The 16,651-nt window shown below is 43.6% G+C and overlaps 1 protein-coding gene across 16 annotated transcripts in view; it reads left to right on the forward strand.

Annotated features, from left to right (window-relative positions):
* The first annotated feature begins 2,900 nt into the window (after positions 1-2,900).
* The window catches only part of MYCBP2 (MYC binding protein 2), a 205,067-nt gene continuing 191,316 nt past the window's right edge, over positions 2,901-16,651 (forward strand). For 9 of the 16 annotated variants that reach the window (XM_054825946.1, XM_054825971.1, XM_054825963.1 and 6 more), the window contains exon 1: positions 2,902-3,622. In XM_054825946.1, the coding sequence (XP_054681921.1) occupies positions 3,345-3,622 (278 nt within the window). In that variant the 5' untranslated portion in view covers positions 2,902-3,344. Of the gene's footprint in view, positions 3,623-16,651 lie in introns of all 16 variants that reach the window. The other 7 variants (XM_054825908.1, XM_054825926.1, XM_054825935.1 and 4 more) reach the window with 1 other exon arrangement.

Consider the following 16,651-nt stretch of genomic DNA (forward strand, 5'->3'; position numbering starts at 1 on the left):
AATCATGAAACTTTCCCCCTTATGTCCAATCATGCAGGATACCGGAGCTCTCAAATTACCTGGTGGAAATTCTTGTTCTGATGTGTTTAAAGTCACGTTCGTACAATGATGATCTGTTTGAGCAGTGATAATGAACACAACAGACTGCCAAACTCTGATTCCGGATGACTTCTGAACAACTTGTTCTGCTGAAACTTATTTATAAAGGTGCCAAGTGAGCAAACGCAACTGCTGAAAACCCCACCTTAAAATAAAAGGGAGAGGCTGACTGGCAAAGTGCTCCATTCTGTAGCAGCAACTAGATGTTAGCAAACAGGAAAAGAGTTCAGTATTATCAGCAGCAAGACACGTTCTGGTTGCAAAGCACTGAATAGTAGCTTTCAGTTGACTGAGTTTGTTTTGATGACATAAGAAATCCATCTTTCAAACATGTACTGCTAGATCAAAAACTCTGCAGCTACATAAAGCAAAGGGCTAACCTGATGCAAGCAGTCTCTACAACTATATTACCATTTGGGGTTTTTTCTTTTTTTTTTTTTAAAAAAAAAAAAAACAAACCACAACCAAAAAAACCAAATTTGAACATATAACAATTATACACTAACTATAGAAGTATAGTAAAAATCAGTCTAGCATAAGGCTGGTCTGGATGAAATGTGTACTCCTGAATGTTCTTAAGTGGCATAGTACTGGTATTGTTGCTCAGAATCAATCTCAGAGAAAGAATATGAAATATGAATACCACAGTCATATTTTTAAAAAAAAAAAAAAAGACGAAAAAGAAAAGGTGGCTTCCTCTGAGGACTAAACAAGTGAAAACATAGCTGTGAATGAGGACTGAACATCCAGCTCCCAATTAGTGCCATTAACAGCCTCACTTTATATTTCAAGTGAAGGAAAAGAGAGCTGGGAGGTGAACTGTAAGAAGGTCCAGAGTTATTCTTGCCTGGCAACTCCTAATTACACTGTCAAACACCATTGTTCATCACAGGCTGAAGCTTACGGAAGGTGGATTCTCCTTTGTGGACACTTAGCAATATTCACCCCAAAAGCAAAAAGACTTGAGATAAAAAGAGATGTGGAGTAGCAGCTGCAGCTTGCAAAGAGTAACGTTCACCACACCATGTGTGGCTCTGTACAACACAAGCCCAGACAAATTCTAGAGTTTGGAGCAATATGCAAGAATTGCAATAAATTGCATCACTTTCATAAAAGTTTGCCAGCGCTTAGCTTTTATGGCACAAGAATTAAGATGGCTACAACAGCATTAGTGCAGAAGAATAATTTTGAGATGTGACAGACAATGTTACACCAGAAGATAGCTGATTTATCAGGCAGTGTGTGTTTGGTGAAGGAAAAATTACTATTTGGATATAAGGGAGCAGCTTGCAACCAAACACAAAAATGAGCTAAAAGGTGGGGTGTTTGTTGATTATTTTTTTTCTGTGGTTCTTGCCTGTAGGAATGATTGTAGGTAATCCGTAAAAGAGGAGCTATAAAGATTTATTACTCTGATTCTCAGGGGGAAGGCAATTTGGAGGTAGTTAGCACCATGAGACACTGCACTTGTTTTCTTGTGGCTTCTTTTATCACTGCTGGATGATTCTTTTCTTTTTCTTTTCAATTATAAGAATTATAATTGAAAGCTTTTTATGTAGTTAGTATTTTAAATGCTTCTTGGATGGTCTCTGGTGTTTCTAATTACATTCAGAAAGTAGTTTTTTCTTCAGTGATGGCAGTAATCTGGCTGTCCTTCCGCTACCTGGACAGCTACCTTTGAGCAAACCTGGATGAATTTATTGGTTTTGACATCCCCAGCTCTCTGTGAAAAGAAGTACTTGAGATTTGGCTTGAATGCTTCAGCATCGGTGGGCAATATACAAGCTGAAGAAAGACGACAGTTGCGTAGTCCTCTTATTTGCTGTTATGCAGAAAGAAATTGTTTGCAAAAAATATTTATTCGTATTCAGAATCAGCAGAATTCCAGGCTTTATTAAAGCCTTCTTTTGGAGGGGAGAAGAAAAAAGAAGGAAATATGACAGCATGCACCTTCTTTGGATGAGAGTTTTCTACAGAATATGATCCAAGCCGCTTTTGGCATGCAGCCTTTTTTTTTTCTTTTTAATAACATACTCTGGTTTGTACACCTGAAGCTTTCAGCTGTGTAAAGGAGTAGAAAAGGTGGCAAAACTGCACGGCTACAATTCCAACAGATAAAAAGTAATAACGTAAGAACGTAACCTAGGTGAAAGGAGGTAATACGACAAGATATACTGAGGGGTGCCTACTGCCATGCCTCCCTAAAAGAAGGAAAGGTATCCTGGAGCCGTCAAAGATGATTTAAGAAAATCTTGGCCTAATGTGGCAACTGCATTAAGAAAGACAGGGTCGTTATTGCTCAGTGAAAAGATCCTGTCCAGCATTACAAAGCACAGAAACAGGTGCGGGGCGTTGGGACGCAGCGGCTCAGCTCCTGCAGTTGACTATGCCAGGCTTCTTGCACCCCAGCCGTACGCTGATGCTCTGGCGCAGGGCCTCAGGGCGATGCGATGAGGCTGCAAGGGCTGCGTCGCTAAACCCGGGAGTTTCTGCATCTCCTGCAACTACAGCTGGACACCTAAATAAAATGCGACAGACGCACACCCTCGACACGGCCAAGGGGAAGCTCAGTGCCAGGACCTACAGGCCCGCGAAGGCCGGCCCCAGGCGGGTGTGATTTCGGGGTCCACTCGCAGGTGCCGGCGGGCCCCGGGCCCAGCCCGCCGCCCCCGGGGAGCAGCCCGCGAGCCCCGGCCCCGCGCAGCAGGTGCGTGCCCCCGCTCGGCCCCGGATTTCCCGGGGGCCGCGCGGTGGGCGGTGCCGCGCGGGAGGGCGGGGCCGGCCGGCGCATGCGCCCGCCGGCCGGGCTGGCCGCGGGAGGGAGGTGGGGCAGGGGCGGCTGTGCGGAGAGAGGGCGGCGGCGCTGCCGAAGACAAACTCCTGTGGTGGGAAGGGGGAAACGAGCGGCCAGGTCCTCCCCGCCCCCTCTCCCCGTCCCGGAGACACACGGTCCTGCCCAGAGCTCGGCGTGCCCGCTGGCGGGAGGGAGCGGCGGTCGGCGCTGCGCTCGGGGCAGAGGGCGAGCGAGCGGGCAGCCGGAGCTCCGAGCCGCCGCTTGAGGGGAGGAGAGGGGTGCTCCCGCACCCCCGGCCCCGACCCGGGTGGATGAGCAGCTTCCAGGGCGGCGGCGGTGGCTTTTGCGGCCTCTTCATGGCTGGGCCCCGGCGGTGAGGGCAGCGGGAGCCGCCTGTGTCCGCGTCGCGCCGGGAGGCAACGCAGCCACCAGGGGGCGGGCGGGGAGGGGGATGAACGCCGCAGCCGCCGCCGCCTCTGCGGGAGCCGCCTGCACCGGGGCCGAGGGCGGCTTCTTTTTTTCCAGCGGCTCTGGTCTGGCGGGGCCCATGGGGCCCGAAGAGGGCTCGGCCGGCGGGCTGGGAGCCCTGCCCGGCGCCCTGGCGCCACCGTCGCTGGGCTGCCGGAGCCGCTACCAGCTGCTGCTCTCCGGGAAGGCCCTGGCCGACAGATACCGGAAGATTTACACGGCGGCGCTGAGCGACCGGGAGCTGGGGAGCCACCCGGGCAGGTAACGCGCGCCGAGCTCCCTCCCGGGCGAGACGGGTATCCCCGGCGGCCGCCGTCACCCCTCCCATCGCCGGCTGGGAGCGGCCCTTCCCCCGGCGGCTCCCCCCGGCCCCGTGCGTGCACCTTCCTCCCGGCAGTAGCACGCCTATCCTCCCCCGGCCGCCGCCCTCCTCATCCTCCCTCCTCGCCCCCTCGTCAGACAGCGGGGTTGCCCCCGCTGCCTCTGCCATGTGGCCGCCGCTGGGCCCCGGGGGACGGAGGGGGCGGCGATGTAACCCGGCGGCTGCCAGGTGCCACCCCCTCCCCGCCGCCCGGCCCTGCCGCTAAGCTTGGCCGGCGTTACCGTGCAGATGGTGCTGCCGCCCCCCTTCCCGAGGGGGAGTTACCTGTGCCCGCTCCCCTCCCCCAGCGCGGAGGCCGGGGGCTCCGTCACGCCCTTGCGGCGTAGGGCAGCGATGTAAAGCCCCGCTCCGCCCGCGGCCGCTTGGGGGGATGGAGTGTTGCCTCCCAGTGTCCATGTTGAGACCTCGGGCGGACCTCGCTCCGTCCGGGGCTTGTCGTGCCACTGAAACGGGCTGAACCCCGCCGTCTCTACCGAGACACGCAGCTGCCCGCTCTGCAGGGCACCCGCGGATCCCGCTGACAGGGTCGTCCGACTGAGGGAGCTCGGTGCTTTGCCGTGTGTCGGAGCAACCTTTAGCTGCCCTGCCTTATTTCTCCTCCTCTTTCGGTGATCTTTTCCTCCGCCGCCTTGTCGGCGGCCTGGGTGTCTGGAAGGAGGCTGCGTCCTCGGCAGCGCTTTCCAGGGGGAGCCGGGGGGGGCGTTGCGAGGAGTCTGCCGCACCCAGCCGGTTCCCGAGTTCTCTCCCCCACCCACGGCGGACGGTGCCCCTCGGGGCTTCCTTTCCCGCCGGCAGCTGCCGGTCCTGCCAGACGGCTCTCAGGCTCCGTCCCCGGGCCGCAGCGGGGTGCCTGTTGCTCCTGCCGCGTTTCGCCCGGGGTGCCTCGCCGCCCTTCCCTGAACGTGGGTGCCTGCAGGCCGTCTGACAGATGGGGCGGGGGGCGCCGTGCGGAGCCGGCGGGGAGGAGGCTGCGGGCTGAGGCGATGAGGGGCCGCGGGGGAGGGAGGGGCGGCGGGCGTCACGCGTGGCCGCCGGGGCCGTTATCCTGCGGCCCCGACACGGGCTGCCCCTCCCGCAGGCGGAGGCCGAGCGGCGGAGGCGAGGGCGCGGTGCCCGGCCGGAGCCCCGGCCTGGCGGCTGGTCTGTGTGAGGAGGACGAGGGGCGGGCTCCCCCGTGGTGCCCGGGCGCTCCCCATTGTTTCCCTCTGGAGGAGGATGTGGATGACACGAAACCGGCACCTTCCTCTGTTCTCAGGCTCTGCTGGCCTTAAGCTGTGATGTGGGTGGCCTGACCGTAAGGAGAGCTTTGAGTCATCCTTGTTTTGAGTTTGTAAACGGCTGCAAAGCACTAGGTGTTCGGCTTCTTCGTTTTGGGGATTTTTTTTTTTTCAGTCTGACTTGGAACAGCAGGGCGTATTTCACCCCACAGAAGGGCTGGGTCTAGCAGTGGAATTGATGTAAGAAACTAAAAGAATAACATAACTTTCCCAGTTTGCTTATGGCAAATGCTGGAAACGTGGACTCTGACATTTTTGCAATTACTGGGATCGACCTCTTCGGGCTGTATGACAGGGACACTACTTTCCCACTCCCCCCATATGGTACCTGTGAGAGTTTCTTTACCCCTGATATTCCCGAGTTCAGTGCTTATGCTTTTTTCCTTTAAATCTCCTTTTCCTAAGGAAACAACGCTAAGCTTTAATCAGCCTCGCGATCGCTCCGTGATGGTCAGATATTTGTCTGAATTTTGCCTTATTGTGTCTGTATCTTTCAAAGCTGTAGTTTTGAGTTTGTGTCCTCAATGTTTGGTTTCAGGATAATTCAGCTGATATTTCTTGTACTTACTAATGTAGAAAATACTAGCTTTACATGGGTGTAAATTTAATGTTTCTATTAATTGACGTTCTTAAAATATTTACCTTTAACTCCAAGATACCATAGGTAACATTCTTTTGGGGTCTGTTTCTTATTGTCAATTAAACAGTGACATTCAAAGTTTCTGTATGTCTTAATTTTTGAAGGCTGGATTTAGTTATATGTTTTAGCTACATTATGTTATCTTAGAGCAAATCAAAGAAGCCAGACTCCTCTGTCCAGAGGAAACGGGTTATATTAAGCTATTGGCAGGTAAATGACAGCTGGTTAATACTGGTGAATACAGCCAGTCTGGATTCTAGGACTTCTGACAGGAGGAATGTTTAATAATCAGATAGTTGCTCACTGTCTCTTGGTACAGACCCCGAACATCTCATGTATCAGACTGGTGGCAACCAAGATCATGATCCTTTCTCCATACTAGTGTCAAAACATTTCAATTTAAGGTTTGAGAACTTCAGCCACCTGGTAGTTTTAAACAGAAATGGTGAAAAATGCTTTTTTTACAAAAATGGTAAAAATCCTAAACATTTTCTAAAGAGATGCTTTAAAGTAATTTGTGACTGCATCTAGTTGCAACAGTAGATAACGGTACCAGAACAGTTAATTGCAGGTTAAGATAATATAGTTGATAGTGGTTTTTATCTCTGTGGAAAATCTGAAGCCTATTAATCTGTCACTATGAGTGTTTGTGACTACAAAAATAGCTTGAGTTAGCTTAAAAAAAACCTAAATAAATTGGTTTATTAGCATTAATAAAATTCTTCCTGTGTTCAGAGAAGACTCTAATTTGAAGAATGATGGTACAACCTGCTTGCAATATGTTGATGTAGAATTTTTGCTTCAAGTCTGCAAAATTGTACTCTGCACTTCACATGGTGAAGTGGCGTGACCAATGTCTGCCTCAGTGAGCGCTTTTATGCTAAACCTGACTTTAATGTTTATGAAGGAACTGGAAAGCCGTATGAAAATGCTTGTGTGTAGACAAGGAAATTAAACGTGGAGATTATCTGAGCGTTGCAAGTAAGATTAACTTCACGTTTGCAAGGTGTTTATACTGGTTGTCATCGGAAAGTGTTGAGTAGGATGCGGTAATTGGCTTTGAAACAGAACTAGCAGTGCTTTGCATTTCCTCATGTGATACTGGCTGTGGTGTCATGAACACTTTGGTCTCCAAAGGAGGCGGTTCGGTCACTGTGCTTGTTCCCCCTGCCACGTTGACATAATTATTTATATAGTCTCTTGCAGTAACAGATTAGAGACTTGCTCTGGGTTAAAATTAACTTGGCAAAAGTGGTTTGTTGTAATCCAGACTAACTCCATCATCTGGCTCACCTTGTGACAGCGTGAGGTGAAGGGTTGCACAAAGATCTATGTACAGAGAGGCAGGAGCAGAGAAACTGCTAGTTTTGTCACTAGTGTCAGCATAATAATTTTATGAAAGGAAACAGAAAAAAATCCTGCAATTTAACATACAACCATCTTTGCTCAGATAGCAATGTTAAGAATCTGTTACATTACTACTAGCAGGGGGAAATGTATTTGTCAAGATTGGTTTGGAAGATAAATCTACTCTGTGCTTAATTTGTAGTCTCTGCTTTGTGGCTGCTGAAATATATGAAAATGACTAGTAATGGCATAATGGCTAGTGTAGCCGTGAAAGTCTGTGAAACACTAGTAGGAAGTATGAGCATGTTCAGAGGACAAGTAAAAGCTTTACGTTGTTGGATTGTTGTTTGAGTGGATGAAACTGGAAGTCTGCTCTGTTACTGAAGTTGTTAATTGCTTTCTAGTCCTGAAGCTTTGTAATTGCAAAGTAAGGTAGTTTAAAAGCATTCCTGATTTTTCACATTTTTGCTGTCTTCAAATAGACAGTTTTTCTGTTGTGTAACTTAATTCTAACAAACATGACTATCCAGCTACTCTCTCTTCTGCATCTTAGGGTCTTCCCTGAACTGTCAGTTCCTTTACTCTTCTTTTACCTATGTATGTACTACCAGAAGTATCAGTTAAAATCAGTGTGTTCTTTGAGACTTTTTATCAAATATGGATAGATATGTAATGTCTTCAGTGTGGCCTTTTTTGTTCACTACATAATTTTGACTACCTTGAAATTTCAATATTACACTGACAATATACTCTAAAATGACAGTAATGTCATACTCATGTCAATGTTTTTATCTGTTTTACAGCTTAGCAATTGATTTTTACTAAAAAGATCTTTTTTTTTTTTTTTTGTCTGTGGGACATCAATTTAGCAACTGTAAAAGTAACATAATGCAGATCTAAGAATCATTTCTGAATAGTTTCTTCTTTGGTTGCATTTGTACTTTAAATTACTCGTGAGGACTGTGTCTGGATTTCTGTAGGTATCAGAGATGCAGCAGTATTTATTGAATAATATTTAATATTGAAAATTTCTTATGCTCCTTATTAAAGGGAGACATCCTACTGAGCTTGTCAGGTGCTTAATTTGTTCACTGCAGAAAGTTCAGTAGAATTGTTCTATCAATTACTTTAAAAACATTAACCATTCGAAAATACAAATGCTTTTGGGGGATTACTTTTTTTGTCTATTACTTCATTGGTCAGGTTGCCTCTTTTAACTTAGATCCTTCAGAGGAAGAAAGCTTCTATTCGTATTGTGGGGACAAAAACCTAAACCAAATCTGATGTGAAGTGGCTTGACTGAGATCAAGGAAAATTTCAGTGATGACGGGAATGTAAGATTTCTGCTATTAACCAGAAATCAGATGGCTGTTTTTCCAGCCATTTTTACTGAAGAAGAGGCAACCAACTTTCTTTTATAGTCCCGTAGAAAGAATTACTATAAAATGAAAGAAATTTTTGGAAGCAGGCCAACTCATCCACACTCATAGTTGTAAATTATACATCCTCTGGAGAAAATTGATCATTAGGTTAGTCTTTAGGCTTTTCAAAGCTGACACAAAATCTTCCCTTATGCCCCTTCTTACGATCAGGAATGCAATGCTTATTTGGCCCTGGTGTATTTTAAGTATATATATTTTCCAAAATTTGTTGAAACAATGCTACTGAAACACTTCACCTTTGCACTGCCAAGTTGTTAAAGAATTTGTAGAAACCATGTTTAATAAATTTAGATATGTGAAATTTGTGTTAACTGGATTGTTGGTACACCAGAAAGCCTTAATTTCTTCAGATCTAAAGCCTTTACGAAAGCTGTAGTTGTTTTTTGTTTGGGACTTAATGCTTTTTTAAAAAATGAAATTATAATTGCAGAAAGTTTGGAAGCATTCATTTGATTGAAAAAATAAAGGTCATATACATAAAGACTAACAAAATGTTAGCAGTGTTTCTTGTGAAGTATTATGCATTACATATTACATTTTCCTGCTTATTGCTGTGAAAAGGTTTCCCCCATACGTCCCTTTCCAACTGAAATACTCTATTCTATTATTCTCTTCTGCTTTTCAATTCTTATGTTTCGTAAATGTCATTTTACAAAGAAAGAGAAGTTTAAGTCCTTATGTAAACTTGGAACTTTATTTCATTGGAAAATTGATGTGCTGTTGAGTCTTACATTAAGCTAACCTGTGCATTAGAAAAGCTGGTAAGAGTTGCTGTCTGCTGTAGGCTTTTTTAGGTGCATTATAGTAGTGTTTTAATACTAAATTGTGCTACTGGTTAATAGGGATTACCTAATGACTAAAACTGTATTTTTACTTTTATCATCTTTACCTTATATTCTGATAAGAATAACAGTTTTACATAGTGTGCTTTTAAAAATCTATAGTAGTCTAACATGGTTTGTATTTGTACAGTGTTAGTGTAGAAAACATAATAGCAGCTGGAAAGAAGCTAATACTATTGAGAGGCTTAAGATGTTTATTTGTGTGTATATTTATAAAAATAATGTATCATAACTTCCATAAATGATTTGAAAAATTAAAAAAACTAGAATCCATGAGAATATTGTTTTGTGGGATGATAGAAATGCATTTCCTTTTCACAAAAATAGAGGCTGAAGCAGTCCTAGAAATCTAGTGATGCTAAAAGACACCTTTGTCTTTTGTAGTCATGCTTCCTTCTGCTGCTTCATTTAGAAGGAAGGTGTGTAGTTTGGAAAGGAATTAGTGCATGTGATATCACATTGTGTGATTATTTTTTCTTTTTTTTTTTCCCCTGTTACGTGTTTTGGATTACAAAATAATATTATGTGGAACCTTTTGCTCTTCAGTTAAAAGTTCAATTATAGGTCAAAGTGGAATTGAACAGAAGTTACAAAAAAGTTTAAGCCTTTTTTTTTTAAGCTATGAGAGTATGCCTGTGTGAAAGTGTGTCAAGTAGCAGCAGCTATGGTGTTAGTACTGTTAAATAGTGACATTCTGAATGTTCACCTGTGGACAAGATTGACGTGTTCTCTGCATAATCAATTTGTTACTGAATCATTTGTATTGGGTACCTAACTATTTAGCTGTAATATTTTGGTCATTATTGGTTAAGCCTTTTCAGTGTTCATGTGGTAATTGTCCCAGGAAGTGTCTTTTTAGTAAGGTTAATTATAATGACAGCAGATTATTGCCTCTTTTTCAATTTCCATTACCCAGCCTTGGGTTTCGGCATTCTTGTAGATGCTTTTCAAGCATAGGTGAGGTCTTACCTCATTTTCCCTTATTGATAGGTTAATCCTTGATGTTTGGTGATCTCTTGATATTGTTGCCAGCCTTGAGTATCTTGGCTGCTCAGCCGTGTTCCAAAATACTGTCTTCAATGTGTTTTAAACTTCTAAAATAATTTATCCTTTCTGAATGTCAGGTTGGGCATTACTAATGAGAATATTTGTGGGAATATGATTGTAGGTATTGGTATCTATATGATGGCAAAGTTCCTAACAGTAGCAACATGTCTGGCTCAAGTATTAGCATTATAATTTGGTAATTAAATCCATATGAGGTCATTGCATGAATTTTGTGGGTGTTTTTCCTGTGGATAATGAAGTCTCTTCTACTTTATCCAGTAAACATTGCCTGAATATTCTGCTGAAGTTCACAAGAATTTGGAATTTTAATATGCAAACATAAGTAAATACAGCTCCTAAGTTTGACAGGAGAGGAATTGGCATATTAGATTTGCAACAGTTGTGGTTTATTCTGCTTAGTATTTTAACCAGGGACTGATTTTTATTTTTTTTCCTAACTGATTTCAAAATGGCTACAGCTAGCAATTAAAAAAAAGTCAAAGAGTTATTCTGCTTAACTGAAATTGGATTTCACTTCCATTTTTTTAAAGGCGTATGAGTTCTGTTGCCAATTTTCATATAAAGTCTGATTTCCTGTTCTCAGTAATCTTCAGTCTTTCTAATCTGTGTGTCCCTGGGATTCTTACACCTAACGATTTGAAACCATCTGTGTCTATGTTCTGTTTTATTTTTTTCCCTTTTATGCTGTTGGTTTGTGGCGAGGGTTTTGGGTGTTCATTTTTTTGTTTTAAACTGAGAGGAAATGCCAGTCGAAGTTTCAGTTTCAATTACGCTATCTGCTTTGGCATGCTGCTGGTCTGTTAGGTGGCGAATGTAAGCAGTTAGTTAGGCTGGAGCTGGAGCAATTTAAGAAGTTACCATTCCTCACTGCTAGCTGTGTTAAATGTAGCAAATGTGCTTCCTGCATACTTACAAACTTGATGTTGAATTTGTGTTTCTGCTATGTTAACCATCAGTTGTGGGGGTTTGGTTTTGTTTTTCTTCCCATATTATGATCTTCCTCCAAAATATTTTGAAGAGGTTTCTTTAGCAAGTGTTTCTCCTGACATATGATTATGTATGTTTCACCAAACCCATAATTTAAAGACTATTTATATCTTTATAGAAAGCACATATGACACATCAGTAATACAGTCTTTGGTACTGAAGTACTTCATGCAAACTGTTTTCCACATCCTTTGTTTATTTTGGAAACTTGATCCCTTGCAGCATCTCTTAAATACATGGTTGGATTTTTGTCTTTTTCTTTCTTACCTTCTTTGCCATAAACATTGCTTCACACCGAGGTGCTGGTTGGAATAGTAGTCTTATAATTAACTAAACTTTTTATGTGTAAGTATACCCTTAAGCAGCTAATCTTTCATAGTGGTCTTTCACAGCCAGTTCCTACCATTGTGCCCCTCCAAAGGACAAATACTATAAATTGGCACAGGAGAATGTGCTCCTTTTGTGGTGTAAGCGGCTGCATTAAAGTATATGGTTTCTGTACATTTAAATTTAATGTTTCATATGTTATGAAGCATATTGATATGCTTAATATGCTTTTTTTCCTTAGTAGCAAGTATTTCATAGTAAAAAGCATGTTATAGCTCACTGCCTCCCTTCAGACTGATGAATGTGTTGATGGACTTAATTAGTTCTTATTCTTATAACTGAATGGTAGGTGACCAGCAGGTCGAGGGAGGTGATCCTGCCCCTCTACTCCGCTCTTGTGAGACCCCACCTGGAGTACTGCGTCCAGCTCTGGGGGCCCCAGTACAGGAGAGACATGGACCTGTTGGAGAGAGTCCAGAGAAGGGCCACGAAGCTGATCAGAGGGCTGGAGCACCTCTCCTGTGAGGACAGGCTGAGAGAGTTGGGATTGTTCAGCCTGGAGAAGAGAAGGCTCCGGGGAGATCTAATTGTGGCTTTCCAGTACCTGAAGGGGCCTACAGGAAAGATGGAGGGGGACTGTTTATCAGGGGGTGTAGTGACAGGACAAGGGTTAATGGATTTAAGCTGAAGGAGGGTCGATTTAGATTAGATGTGAGAAAGAAATTCTTTACTGTTGGAGTGGTGAGGCACTGGAACAGGTTGCCCAGAGAGGTTGTGGATGCCCCCTCCCTGGAAGTGTTCAAGGCCAGGTTGGATGGGGCTTTGGGCAGCGTGGTCTAGTGGAGGGTGTCCCTGCCCATGGTGGGGGGGGGTGGAACTAGATGATCTTTAAGGTCCCTTCCAACCCAAACCATTCTATGATTCTGTGATACTTCTTTTGTTGCATTTAGTATATCTCTGACTACTATGGCCTGAGAATATTGTGAGGATTTTTCTTTTCTTTTGTTATTAATTTAGTAAATCTAAATCTATACCAGTTGTACATGTTAGAAAAGAAACAAAAATTCACCTTCCTTGTCCCCACATAAAACTAGAGCCCTGTGGTTAGATTAGTGCCATTCCTTATTTTCATTTTCTTCCCTTAACTTTCCATGACTTGTGTTCCCAAGCATAATTTTCTAAGGTAATGTTTTTTTGAACTGAGAGTTTTGAACTCTTGGAAAACACTTTATATATTCTACGAAAGGGTGTTGTGGTTAAACCCCAGTAGGCAGCTAAGCCCCACAGAGCTCCTCGGTGACCCACCCCTGCAGTGGGACAGGGGAGACAGTTGGAGAGATAAAAGTGAGAAAACTCATGGGTCGAGATAAAGACATTTTAATAGGTAAAGCAAAAGCTGTGTGCACAAGCAAAGCAAGGAATCCATTCACCACTTCCCATGGGCAGGCAGGTGTTCAGCCATCTCCGGGAAAGCAGGGCTCCATCACACGTAACGGTTACTTGGGAAGACAAGCCCCATAACTGTGAATGTTCCCCCTTTTCTCTTTCTTCCCCCTGGCTTTTATTGTTGAGCATAACATCATATAGTATGGGATATGCCTTTGGTCACTTTGGGTCAGCTGTCCTGGCTGTGTCCCCTCCCAGCTTCTTGTGCACCCTCAGCCTGCTTGCTGGTGGGGTGGTGTGAGAAGCAGAAAATGCCTTGACTGTGTAAGTACTGTTCAGCAACAGCTAAAGCATAGGTGTGTTATCAACACTGTTTCCATCACAAATCCAAAACATACAAGCACCATAGAAGCTGCTATGAAGAAAATTAACTCTATCCTAGCCAAAGCCGGTACAAAGAGAAAGTAAGATAAGGTAAAAAGTATAAGCCTGTTGTTCACAGTTTAAATTCATTAGAATGATCCAAACCACTACTGAAAAATTTTTGTTAGTTTGCAAATGAAAATAATTGGAAACCTCTTCTCAACTTGTGCTGCAGTGCCATAGTATTTAGATTATTTTGGTCATGATGTCTGTCAGTCTGGAAGGACGTCTAGCTAAGACTTTTAACTTTAACAGAGTCAAACCCCAAAGTCTTCATTTTACTTCTCCAGTGTTCTCCTTTTTGCAGTTGATAACATCACTCTTCTTTTGCTGAGACTTTAAGCCAACTGCCCTTATACAGATCTGCAAGCCAGTCATTTGCATTGCAGTGAGATGAGCTTGCTCTTAAATAAATACCTTGTTCTCCTGTTTTTATTATTTCAGCCTCTTCTTTCTTATTTTGATTGTTTCACCATGAGTTATGTTTATTGTTACTTATGACTCACCTCTTACCTGGTTTTGCCTTTCCTTTCTCTCCCACTAGCCAATGCAGTATTCTTCCTAACAGATGTGCTCGTGCGTCTTTATTACTCTTGTATGTTTTCAGAGTAGTCATGTTTATTCCATTTCTCTTCAAACCGATCAATTCTCTAACCCATTTTATTTCTAGAATATACTATTATACAGGGTAGACTATTGTCAGCTGTAAACTGGTGAGTTTTCAGTTGTTTGCACTAGATGCTTGCATCTTCTGCTATTCATTGAAGAGAATGTAGAATTTATTTGGTTTACTTGCAATAGTAATCATTCTAAGGAAGTTATACTGTCATTAACCACTGCTAATGTGCTTTTTCTTAAGTACAGTTTTTCCTAAACTTCATGGAGCATCTTCCCTAAATTAAAAAAATCTGCTGATATGATTCTATGTAAGATAGCTTTGTATTCACTTTGGTTTTGGTGGTTGCATTTAGATAGGAAAGTGACAAAGGTGTGGATATTGTCATCTTTGCTATGGTTGAATGATCTTTTTTAATTAAAAAAAAATACAGTCCTAAAAATGCTTGAGTAAGAGATGTAGAAATACTTTCTTCTGATTGAGGTAGAATATTTTTCTTGTGTGTTCTTACTGATATAACTTCATAGATAACATTGCAGTGAATAAAGAAAGATCAGATAATTACAGAAAACAAACTACAGCTGTCGGTGGTTGTACCGAGAGACCATTGTCTTTGTGTGGAGAACACTTTGTAGGGGTGATGTCTTGTGTGTGCTCTTTGTTTATAATAGATTTATGCTGTTTCAGAAGCCTTTTCAGTTATAAAAGGGATCCAGATACTATTTTCTACTTTTGCACTTTTGTCATGGTTAAATGAAATGTGGATCGGTGCAATCCCAAGCACAACTATAGGCTGGGCGAGGAATGGATTGAAAGCAGCCTTGAGGAGAAGGACTTGGGGGTATTGATAGATGAGAAGCTCAACATGAGCCGGCAATGTGTGCTTGCAGCCCAGAAAGCCAACCGTGTCCTGGGCTGCATCAAAAGAGGCGTGACCAGCAGGTGGAGGGAGGTGATCCTGCCCCTCTACTCCGCTCTTGTGAGACCCCACCTGGAGTATCCAGCTCTGGGGCCCCAGTACAGGAGAGACATGGAGCTGTTGGAGAGAGTCCAGAGGAGGGCCACAAAGCTGATCAGAGGGCTGGAGCACCCCTCGTATGAGGACAGGCTGAGAGAGTTGGGATTGTTCAGCCTGGAGAAGACAAGGCTCTGGGGAGATCTAATTGCGGCCTTCCAGTACCTGAAGGGGCCTACAGGAAAGCTGGTGAGGGACTGTTTATCAGGGGGTGTAGTGACAGGACAAGGGTTAATGGGTTTAAGCTGAAGGAGGGTCGATTTAGATTAGATGTGAGAAAGAAATTCTTCCCTGTGAGGGTGGTGAGGCACTGGAACAGGTTGCCCAGAGAAGCTGTGGATGCCCCCTCCCTGGAAGTGTTCAAGGCCAGGTTGGATGGGGCTTTGGGCAACGTGGGCTAGTGGAGGGTGTCCCTGCCCATGGTGGGGGAGGTTGGAACTAGATGATCTTTAAGGTCCCTTCCAACCCAAACCGTTCTGTGAGTCTATGAAAATCAGATCCATTTCACTTGTGTAACTGGATTTTAATTTTATTTATAGAACCTACAGTATTTACATTTTGGACTGTATGGAAGACACCTTAGAAAGGATATTCCAGCAGCTGGAATAACCCCTTTCTTTCTTAAACCTCCAAAATTTTGGTTTAAAAAAAAAAAAACTACTTGTTTAAAAAGTGAATGTGTTAGTAAAGATAATACAGATTGATGTCATAGCCTTGAAAAATAGTTCTGAGTTACGAAACTGAAGTTATGATTAAAAAGATGTGCCGTTTCAACTCACAAACAGTAGCACATTAAACTCTCAACTGAACAATCAAGTAGTAAGATGTACTTTTTCTTCTGGAACAGAGTGTGCAGGGAGGAGTTCCAGACCATAGTAATGTGACTGTTAGTCTTGCCCATCTTCCAGATGTTTGATGTCTTAACTATGAGTAGCTCTATATTCCTCCTCAGGCAGTGTTCTCTCAAATCCACCAGTCTCCTTTTGTTTTGAGTTTTCTTAACCTTTTCTTTTTAGATGCCTTAGAAGCCCAATGTAGCCTGTCCTACTAGTCTGCCTCTGTTTTCCTCTAAGCCTGTCTTAATTGGATTGCAGTTGACGTTCCTTATCCTGGTTTACAGATTTAGGTGACAGGATTTTGATGGGGTTTTTTTCCATTTGTAGATACACTGCTTAAGCCCTGACTTTTCTTTTGTATTGGCATGGATGAAAACTCACATTAGAATGCTTGATTAATAATTCAAAGAAGATTGTGCATAAGCTGGTAGTGGTTTGGACGGCATCCACATGGCTGTTAGAATGACAGTTGAGCTATTGCCCACTTTACTAAAAATTTGAGTTCCTCAGGCGTTAGATCTTGGGCTTACTACTACATGAAGATGATATCAATAATTTTAAATATTTTAGGTCATCTGGGGATAATATTGTCATTGTTGACAATCAAAATATACCAAGCTTTTATTATTTGGGGAAAAAAAACGGTTGTGCTCTCTAGTGTTCTTCTGAGATCTGCCTAACAAGCTGAGCAGTTTTCCTCTT

Source organism: Grus americana, chromosome 1, assembly GCF_028858705.1.
Source record: "Grus americana isolate bGruAme1 chromosome 1, bGruAme1.mat, whole genome shotgun sequence".
Lineage (NCBI taxonomy): Eukaryota > Metazoa > Chordata > Aves > Gruiformes > Gruidae > Grus > Grus americana.